The sequence below is a fragment of the Crocodylus siamensis genome, chromosome 9, assembly GCF_052110815.1.
Source record: "Crocodylus siamensis isolate JL-2025a chromosome 9, ASM5211081v1, whole genome shotgun sequence".
Lineage (NCBI taxonomy): Eukaryota > Metazoa > Chordata > Crocodylia > Crocodylidae > Crocodylus > Crocodylus siamensis.
In genome coordinates, this window is record NC_143403.1 from 45,171,759 (window position 1) to 45,182,347 (window position 10,589).

Consider the following 10,589-nt stretch of genomic DNA (forward strand, 5'->3'; position numbering starts at 1 on the left):
GTGCTGCATAGAGGGGAAGGATCACTTCCCTGGACCTGTTTGTCATGCATCTGCTTTCCAGGGCGCATCAACTCGTCCACCACTACTCTGGGTGCAACCCCCAAGCCAGTTTGCCACCTACCTGACCATGTAATCATCTACATAACAGCCTGTCAGTTTATTTACGAGAACAGAATGTGATACCATATCGAAGGCCTTCTTAAAGTCTAGGTAAATGACATCTACCTCAACTCCTTCGTCTAAGCATTTTGTGACCTGGTCATAAATGAAACAAGGGTGGTCAGGCAGGATCTATGTGCAGTGAACCTGTGCTGATTTCCTTTCAGCATTATTTCCCCTGCTGGGCTCCCACAAATGTGATCCTTAATGATTTTTTCCAGAGTTTTCCCAAGGATAGAGGTGAGACTAACTGGCCTATAATTTCCTGGTTGCTCCCTCCCCTTCTTGAAAACAGGGACTACACTGGCCCTTTTCCAGTCCTCTGGGACCTGACTGGAGCACTGTGAGTGCTCGAACAACCGTGTCAGCGGCCCTGCTATGACACTGGCCAATTCCTTCAGCACCCTTGGATAAAGTTCATCTGGAACAGCTGATTTGAACACATCCAGCCCCTCCAAGTGCCCCTTCACTGAGTCTGTGCTAACCGTTGGTGGGCTGGTGTCCCTCCTGTGTCTATCTGTGATCCAGCTGGGGGATTTGTCTTGGTCCGTGTCTAGGAATACAGATGAAAAGAATTCATTGAAGAGCTCAGCTTTGTCCCCTCTCTCTGTCACCAATTGCCCTAGTTTGTCCTGTAGGGGTCCTATGCTACCCTGTACCTTCCTTTTGCTGAAGAAAGACTTTTTGTTGTTCTTAATTTTTGTCACCGGTTTAAATTCTAACCCTGCTTTGACTTTCCTAACTGATTCCCTGCAAGTCCTAACTGATTCTACCTCTTCCATTTTGTTGGCCAGGCTCCTTGCATCAGTATAAAACATCCCAGTTGTTTCTCATTAACTAGATCTGATTTTCTACCTGGATTAGGTGCAGTCCTTTTACTAACTGTGCTGTCTACCCAACACCTGGCATCAGTACTTGTAATTTCTCTGCACTGGATGGCTTCCTCATCTTTGAAGTCCTTTTATCCTTGGTCTTCACTTACCTGATTTTCCTCTTTCCATGCCTTGTAGAGCTGCACAAGTATTTCCCAACCTCCTGCATTATGTCCTAGTTTAAAGCTCTTTTTAACTGTTCTTCCAGAAAGTTGGTACAAGTTAGCACCCCAGGTAGTCAGGTGGAGTGCGTTCTTCAAGAGACTACCTTCCTTTCATGTCTCTCAGCATAGGTGCTGACTTTTATTTTTGCTGTGGGGAGGGATGGGAGGTGAGGGGGGCGGGGGTGACTAAGATGATGGGCATGTCGAAAGTTTTGCACATTTCAGGTGACAGCCCTCTTCCTGAGGTGGGGGGCAAGTCCTTTGATCCCCCACATACTTGGCACCCATGTCTCCCAGTGTTGGTACCTTCTAAAACCCTCCTCAAAGCACTAGTCCTTGAGTTACCTGGTTATCTGCATTATGTTGTCATGCCTTCATCCTCCAGCTCTGAGGACCAGAAGAATTCTGCTGAACATCACATGAACCTCCATTTTGAACATCTTCTGCAACCTGGCATAGTAATCTGTGCCAGCAGAAATTTTACAGTATCATTTGTACTGATGTGAAAGACAAACAGTGGACTTTTCCCCTGTGCCCAGCAGGATGCTCTTCAGCCTCAGGTTCATAACTTACAGCCCTACTTCGAACAGGCAGGACACCCTTCTATTCTTTGGATCTGCATTGGTGGAAAGCTTGTTGATTACTCTTAGTAAGGAGAATAACTAGTCACACTGACTTGCGTCTTCTAGGTCTTCTTGCGAATCTCTGATCCTACTCCTTCCATTCTTCCTTCTGCCTGAAGATCATACTGCCTTCTGTTCCTTTTGCAGTCCCCTGTATATCATACTTATTCATCCCTGAGCTCTGATCCCTGATTCTCTCCATTGTCCTTTCCTTTCTTCTATTGGGAATGGTTTCCTTTCTATTCCATATTATCCATCTTCTGCTCTTTGTCCTTCTCCAGTGCAGTGAACCTATTCCTCATCTTTGTTTCCCAAACACTGACTGCTCTCTTCCACTGCCTTTAGCTCATGGTCATGTTCTTCCATTGGTTCCTCATCCTCTCAGTCTCCAAGGGTCTATGCTGCCTCCTTTCTTCTCTTCCAACATGTTCTCAAATTTGCATCTGAGTTCTGTCACCTCCAGTTGTGTCTCTAGTTCTCACGTCTTCTTTTCTGTGGGCTCTACTGAGTGACATTTCATATGGGTCATTTTATATGGGTCAGCTACCCACTCCTGCAGATCCTTCATCCTCCTTGTTTCCTCTCCTTCTGGGGTAATGTACCAACTCCCCTCTTTGTTTTTCTCTGTTTGCCAGCAGTGGATGTGGAGAGGTTGCACGTAACAGATAATGGCACGAGGGAGGAGGTTAGTGGTTGTAAGTGAAAAAGAATGCCCTGTGGGCTGAGAGTATGAAGAATTTCCCTTGGGTTGTTTTTCACAAGAGCATGAAGAGCCCATGTTCTTTCTATCAGGTCTCCTATGAAGATGTGAATCATCTCAAGAAATTTGGGGTCCTGGAGAAGGCCCGCATCCCCCATTTCATGCAGGACCTGGGGCGGTACATGAAGCAACTTGACCATATCATCACAACCAACAGACTGAATGAGAAGGAGCTTGAGCAGCTGCTGCCAGACTGACCAGGTCAATGGGGACGTGACCCACCTGACCCTGCTGCAGCTCACTTCCTGGATTCCCAGGCCACACTGCCTTCTGGTCACAAAGCCTTGGGCATAGAAGGGAGTTGTCTTGTGTATGTCAGACTGCAGCCTGTCCAAAGCATTGAGAGTGCCCAGGGTGCACAGGGGTTCTATATATTCATTATTTATGTTGAGACTGTTCAGTCTGTCTGTCCTCAGCTGAAGGAGACTGCATGGTTTCAAAGCTTCCTCCCCTCTTCAGAATAGGATCCTGCAGAGAAGCTGCTTTTGTGTGGATTCTTGCAGCAGGACATAGTTTACCTCTATGTATCCTACCGGATATGCATGTGTGGTGGGGGGGTGGGGCGTTGATGGCTAAGGTGCATGCAATGCCATTAGAGAGAACTACTTTGAGAGAAGTAGCTTTGATTATTTTTAACCCTTTGTTTGCATTCAGAGGAGGCTATACAGTTCCCCATGATTTTACAGGGACAAGGAACAATAGTGGAGAAATGTCTGTACCCAGGACTGAGAGCAGAAATGCTCCAGCAGAATGAGTGAAAGGATTGTGAATTCCACTGATCATAGGTTAAACATACCAAGGAGGGAGTTGTGGGGGAAGAGAAATGAGGGATGGCATATTGCTTCAGAAACGTGTAAGAGCACTGGACACTGGAGAAGCAAAGGTGGAAGAGTGCTACGCTCATGTCCTAGAACACCAGTGGAGGGGAAGTAACACTTCCTTGGGGAGCAGGATGGGGGAACACCATTAGTCTGTACAGGTTCTTACATGTGTTTATCGCCATAGTATTTGAACGGTGTGGAAACCACACAGTCAAGGAGCGATGTCTCTGGGCAGTGGGATGGTGGCTGTGAGGAGGGGGAGGGAAACTGGACATGCTTAGACCAATCTGATTTAGACTGCATGCCATGAACTTCTGCCAGCACCAACTCCCCTAGTCAGTAAGCTTGCCTTGTTCGGCACGCTCACCTCAGTCACCTGCTCGTTTATGTCCCGTCCTCTGTCATTTAATTGCCTCTCAAAATGTCTTTGCCCTTTGCTATTCCTTTGGTGTCAGAAGGATTTTAATGTCGCAAATAAAGACTTTTTTTCTCAAAAATATTTTTTTCTGTGCATGTTTCTATTGGAAATAGCAGCAATAGGCAAGGGCATGTCTGTACTGGTTCCCTCCCACCAAAACAAGCCCTGAACACTCCCAGTTGGGTGCACCAGAGACCAGAAGTTAAGTGGAGTAGATGAGTCTGAAGCAGACCTAAGTGCCATCCTCCACTCCCAAGCATTACTCCTGGGCTTGCCTGAGAGAGAGATAGAGAGAGAGAGAGAGAGAGAGGCTGAGGGCAGCCCTTTGGTACTCCAAGCTGGCTGATCTACCTCACAATCCTGCACCTCTTTCCTCACCTGCTGGCACTCCTGGCTCTGGTCACATGCCACAGTACTTTGCTGTGGTATACCAGACATAGGTATGAAGCTGAGAGTAGAGCCAAGCGACTTGAATTGTTCAGCTGAGTTTACCTTTGGCCTTCCAGGGATGATTGACACTCCTTGTCCTTGTGAAAGAAAAAAGTTCTGTCAGCTCTTATGGGTTTCTTTGCAAGTTCATAAACAAGCAAACAGTTCAACACTTAGTTTAAATCCCAACTAAACCAGCCACTAGAATTCTAATAACTAAACTAGTGGTGAACAGTGAAGTCTTAGGACAAGGTTTCAACTGGAGGCAACTTCATTGACAAATTAATAGTGATACAGAGTGGAATCAACAGTTGATCATCCAAAGAACAGAGGTAAACCGTAAAGTTATACAATATACATCTGATTCTTGCAAAACACTAATCCCAGAAATATGAGTGATGATGCCTCCATCTCCACCCTGTGAGGCAGTGGCTATTGGCTACATCCCTTTTGCTGTTTATTGAAGTTAACCCCCCCTTTTTTTTTTGCCAAAGTGACTCACAACTCACACTTTCCCTTTGCTGATAGAGTAGTTCTACACACAGATACTTTTACAACCAAGGATTCAGCAGGGTTTGTTAAGGTAGCATTTGCTAGAAATGTGACTAAATGTTGCCTGTCATTTACACTCACACCCTCACTTGTACATTAGAAAGTGTTTTAGAAACACCAGTCATAGATAGGGAACTCTGCTGTAACAAGATACTGTTAGGGTGATAATAATTTGAATTATTAGGGAGCACTAGATTTGCAGCTGATTAAAAGGCATGACCTGTGGCCTAGCAGAGCTGCTAACCACAAGGCAGAATTATATATTAAAAATATATTGCAAGATGCTTAGGCAACCAGATTTTGCTTATGAATGCTTATGCTAAGCCATTTGCTCATGCTAAGTAACCATCTTAACTTTGTCAACCATTTTCTGAGGAAAAAGCAGCAAGTAAATCTGAGTGTGCATGCTGTGAACCAGCTACAGTAAGGAACGAGATAAGATACAGGGGCCCAAAAAAGGTGGAAGATGGTACAACCTAAGACAGAAAGACTGAAATGTGGAAAACAACATGTAATTGGTAACAGAATCCAAGGTGAACATATGCAAAAAGGCAAATGGTGATTGGTGAAGAAGCCTCCAGAAGCTTCCAGGTTTTGGTCAAAGTCTGCCCATTGACTGAAGAGCAGGAGTCAAGGTCTTAGACATGCGCTCATAGCAAAACGGCATGTAAATTAATGAAATGCATAGGCAATTCCATGCTAATGAAGCAACCCGTAAACAGAGGCGGAGCTTGAAATGGGAGGAGAAATGGGTGGAACAGGAGGGACAGAGGTGGAATGAATGTTAATGAGTATAAACCAAAGTGTATAAATGTGGGGAAAACCTGTCGTTCACTGCAGCTCCCCGTATTTTGTCGGTGAGGGAGCTGGTCCAAAGTTGTCTCCATTCGGAATAAAGCTGTTGCGAGCAACGTGTGCTGGTGTTTGCTCCCTGCTCTGCTCTGGCTAATGAGTACCAGGATCCATGGGTAATTGGACTGTCGTCTCCCTAGTCATTAGGCACTGCATGGAGTCAGGGGTCTAACAGATACCAAACCCTTTAGCATACATGATATTCAGTACAGAATCAAGACTGTCATTGAGGAGGAACAGATGGTTTGTGATTGGTCCTTTACACGAGGTGGACTTCCTCTGGGCTTTGGCAGGTCCAACTGTTGCAGCCTGTGGATTCTTGGTTTTCTCCCCCCTTGCAGAGCCTCAGGAGAACAGGAACATTGGCTTGTCTTGATGACATGATGGCCTGAGACATTCAGCAGCACTCAGCTGTATCTTCATGGCTGCTATTCCAGTTCATTCTACCCATGGCACCTCCATGGTATTCTTCCAAGAAAATCAGGGGAGTCACTGACTTTGCAGCCTAATAAGATGGTCTAATCCAGATGGAGGAATGGGTACTTTGCCTTGAGTTATTTTAAAAGAGACTGAAAATCACCCCCTTTCCATAGCAGTTCAAATGTCACCTTCTACTTCTAAGTCCTCAAGAGACCTGCTCAAAAATGTGAAAAGCCTGAGCTCAAAAAGAGGTGTCCTTCAGATGTGGCACTGACCCCACTCCTTGTGGTAATTAATAGCTGAGGCATGAACAGCTTTAGTTCCACTAAAGTCCTACCCATGGTGAAGGACCTAATCTCCCTGTGGTGCTACTTCACTTCTCACCATCCAGTTTTTCACCTAGCATTTCTTAAAATATTCTCTGTCCCTTTGTTCAGCAACAAATTAGGACACCAAGCATAATGCTACTGATATCCCAGTCAGACAAAAATCACCACCTGTGCTGTCACCAGCCTCATTAATATAAAACTTGTGTAAGCAAAACAAGTAAGCTTGCAAAGTGTTTGCAGTTTACATACACACAACAGTAGGCCCATTTCCAGCACCACTGCAAAGTACTGGTATTCAGCATGAAGAAGCATGACCCTGTGCACACAAGAAAGGTTGAAAGACTTAACCTATTTAAACACGCTGGGTGAAGAAAGGTTCTGCACCCTGTCATTGATGCTGCCAATGGGGCTTTGAAATGTTATCCCTTGCCTTCATTTCATACCAGTTGGGGCCTAGTCAGTGGATTTTTTTCCAGCAGAGGAACTTGAACCAACTCCATTACACATCTGGCATGCATCAGGAGTTTTCATGTTACTTCACAGACCAATTCAGACAGCTGTGGTGAAGATATCTGAAGGGGCAAATGCTAGCTTGTCCTCACTTGAGCTGCAGCCATTGTCTTCACCAAGGTCCCAGAGGTGACAAAAAACACTCCCTGCCACAGCCATGTCTCTTCTGACTGGGCAAGAGTAGGAGACACTGAAAATGGGCAGGGCTTCTGCTAAGGAATTTCTACTATTACCCTCACTAAGAAAACCATCATTCAGTACTCATTGGCTGACTACCATCTGCTGTGTACCAGATTTCCCAGTTTGGATCAGGTTAGTGGGAAAACAGCATCTCACTGCCTCAGCTCTCTGAGAACCTTGCCATAGCCATGTCTGTGCCTGTGCTAGCAGTCTCCTGCAGGCTCTGGATACGGGGTAGGTCTCTATACTGGTCTCTGTGATGAGTTCCTTGGGACTGGGAAACATAATGGAGGCAGCTTACCTGCTTTAGGGGTAGATGCTGCCCTTCAGGGGCCTCTGTCCAAGGCTGCTCTCCAAGGCTGGAAACAGTTACGTGGAACAAGTCATTTTGTGTTGGAAAGGGAGCGCGGGATGTGTCTTTCTAGGGGCTTTGTATAACAGGTCTGTCTCACCCTTGCTCAATATATTAACAGGCTCATCGGGAGAGTTAGTGTAGAGGCACAGGTTGTGGAAGTTATTTTTCCACTATAATCCATATCGTCCCAGGGTACTTCTTAGAGGTACCTCTGCCAGCAAAGTCTCTAAAATACAGACAGCAGTTACAGAAGAATAATGCACGTGGATTAGGCTAATCTCTACAGCCTGATTGGCTGATAGCAATGAATGGTCAGAGCATGAAAGTCAACATTGTTTTCAGAATTAACTGAGCTATGACTACGGTTCTGGGTTTCTGATTTCAATCGACCTGCAAAGTATTTCAGTACTGGAAGATAACCACAATCCTGCAGCACTGAAACATGCAGTCACTCTACTTTCATGCAGACTGAGACAACTCCATCACAGCACAGTGCTAGGCAATGCCAGACACAGACATTTGTCTTCTATTTATTACTTTTGCCCTGGTACTTTCTCTCTCTCTAGTTTCCTGCTTTACATTTTATTTACATGATGCATTTAAAACAAATACATGCGACTTGCTGCCCTCCAAGTTAAGTTGCCCATAACAAATACCAGGATTTCATTATTTCCCTGGGAAATGACACTGAAAGTGACACACACTGTGCAATCCAAGCAAATAAACTGAATTTCTGACCAAACAAGCTGCCACTGCAGGGCACACAGGAGAGGCATGAAATGAAATGACAGCAGGGGCAGAATCTGGCTCTGGAACCAAAACGAGCTCTGAGGTTTCACAGACATTAGGGCTGGAAGGGACCTTGAAGATCATCAAGTCCAGCCCCCTGCCCCAGGGGCAGGAAGTCAGCTAGGGTCAAAGGACCCCAGCAAGATAAGCATCCGAACGTTTCTTGAATAAGTCCAGAGTAGGTGCCTGCACCACCTCTGTAGAGAGTCTATTCCAGGTCTTGGGGGCTTGGACAGCAAAGAAATGTTTTCTTATATTCAGCCTAAAACAGTCTTGTAGGAGTTTATGACCGTTGGTCATTTGTAGCCTCCCAAATAGGAAGTATTTTACATACAAAGGAAAGATTTCTGTTTCAAGTCTTTCTCTTCAAATCTTGTAGCATCTAACCAAGATGCCCAGGCTGAAAAATGCAAAAGGGGAAAAAAACAGTGCTCATGTTTTTTTCCACAGACCATTCTCCTCCAACTTTTGGCAGGTGTTTGAGTTAAATAGGTACTATATACACAAAAAACAGACAATAAAAATTGCTTCCTGGTCACACAGCAGAACATTGAGTTTGCTTATTCATTTCACTTATGTGATAATCCTTTTATTTTCTTATTCAATCATAGATCCTTGTCCCTAGATTGGTATACAAGAAAAAAAGCTTAAAAAGAAAACCCTCCAATGGATTATCTGTCTTCATTATGAAGAAGCAAAATTAGCATAATCTTTTTTGTTTGGCAGTTCCCAGAAGATCCCTAAGGAGAGACCATGCAGGTCCCCATGCTGAAAGGAATCTGCTTTCCACATGGGGGTACAAGTCATTTCCCTGGTATTTACAATGGGTATACAACTCCAGCTCCACCTGGTGACCTGTCTCTTGATAGAGAGGGGATATGCAGGGCAAAGGCAAGGGGACTATGAGCCATGGTGCTAGTGAGGACTACATTTGCACACACTCAGTGTTCTGATGTGTGACTGCTACACTTCTGCATGTCAGCAAGGCTCCTGCTCAAGACATCTGCAAGCTCCACTGGAGGTGGCTGGCTGCATGCTACAGTTGCAACTTAGCTGTTTGACAGGACTGAGGTATACCTCCCAGCAGCCACAGGCTGTGGGTACCACTTGCAAGTGCTGTATCCTCCCTTTGGCCACATCTGGACTATGTGTATCTACTGGGTTTTATAAAAAGTAAGCATAGGTACACACTTCATCTTTTGGAAAGGCAATGAGGCACTGCTAGTCAGCCATAGTTCTACACTTCCCATGTTTGGGGGCTGTGACTGTCCTGTGGGGGTCTTTTGGGTTGTGCTGGCAGTAAAGGGTCAAACTAGAGCACACAAGGAGCCATCCTAGAAATAACCACTTTGCTGCCCTTCAACAACCAAGCCCTGTAGGCCATCAGGATGGCTGGAGGAGATATAGGAAAGCAGTTGTCAAGGCAACGTACAGTTGGAAGCAGTAAGGGAGACCTGGATGCTATACTTTATTTCAGGGGTAGTGCAAGAGGAAGGGGCTCTGCAAGCTCTCTGAATCTCTGGAACACTGCTTTCATGTTTTTGAAGCAGCTCATTCATTTCAGTGGCGTGTGCTCAGGTAAATCAAGACAAAACAAACTTGTTCTGATATAAACCGCTCCCTATCTTGATGGAGGGTCTCACACCTTTCTCTATCTCAATACATGGGTGTTCAGCCATGCCAAGTGTAAGCCCATCCCTGAATCCTCACATCTGAGCAATACCATGCATTCAGCATACCTGCTTCCAACTCATTGCCCAGTCTCAGCACTCCATGCCTGTGCCTGTAATGGAACTGGCCCATTATGCTTAGCTCTTTGTGCATCAGGAGAGGATGTTAGCTACACCTTTACCCAGAGACAGCAGAAGTCTTCTCATGACCTGATCAGCAAAATTTTAGCTCCATAAAGAGAAATGAATATAGACCAGAGACCACCTCCAATTACTTGCAACAGCCAATTCCTCCTGCCCTACATACCATGCATGCTAGGACCAGAATAATTTCTTGCTGCCTGGCACCCTGGGGAAAGTGTCTTAAAAAAATCCCACTGTAGAGTTCAAGTCCATGTTCAATGGTCTTTGGAAATTAAGTGCAGATTAGACAAACAGTTGACTAGGACGGCTTAGACAGGGATGGACTAAATGAACCCTCCAGGTCTCTTCCAGCCCTGTGTTTCTATGATTTCATAGTGATACAAGTGCTGAAGCTGAGAGATCAGTTTGCTCTCCATCATCTTGAGCCTGAATTTGCCAAAACCCTTGATTTTAAGTCAGGACCTGTCCCTGGTTCCCAGTAACAACTTGTCCCCAAGCACAGTCCCCACAAGCTCTAAAGGAATCATAAGACATCAGTCCCA

The 10,589-nt window shown here is 45.3% G+C and overlaps 1 protein-coding gene across 4 annotated transcripts in view; it reads left to right on the forward strand.

Annotated features, from left to right (window-relative positions):
* Positions 1-3,892, forward strand: part of MATCAP1 (microtubule associated tyrosine carboxypeptidase 1) — an 82,004-nt gene extending 78,112 nt beyond the window's left edge. For 2 of the 4 annotated variants that reach the window (XM_090062018.1, XM_090062020.1), the window contains one exon: positions 2,611-3,892. In XM_090062018.1, coding sequence (XP_089918144.1) covers positions 2,611-2,775 — 165 coding nt within the window. In that variant the 3' untranslated portion in view covers positions 2,776-3,892. Of the gene's footprint in view, positions 1-1,580; positions 1,786-2,610 lie in introns of all 4 variants that reach the window. The other 2 variants (XR_016444071.1, XR_016444070.1) reach the window with 2 other exon arrangements.
* Positions 3,893-10,589: the final 6,697 nt, after the last annotated feature.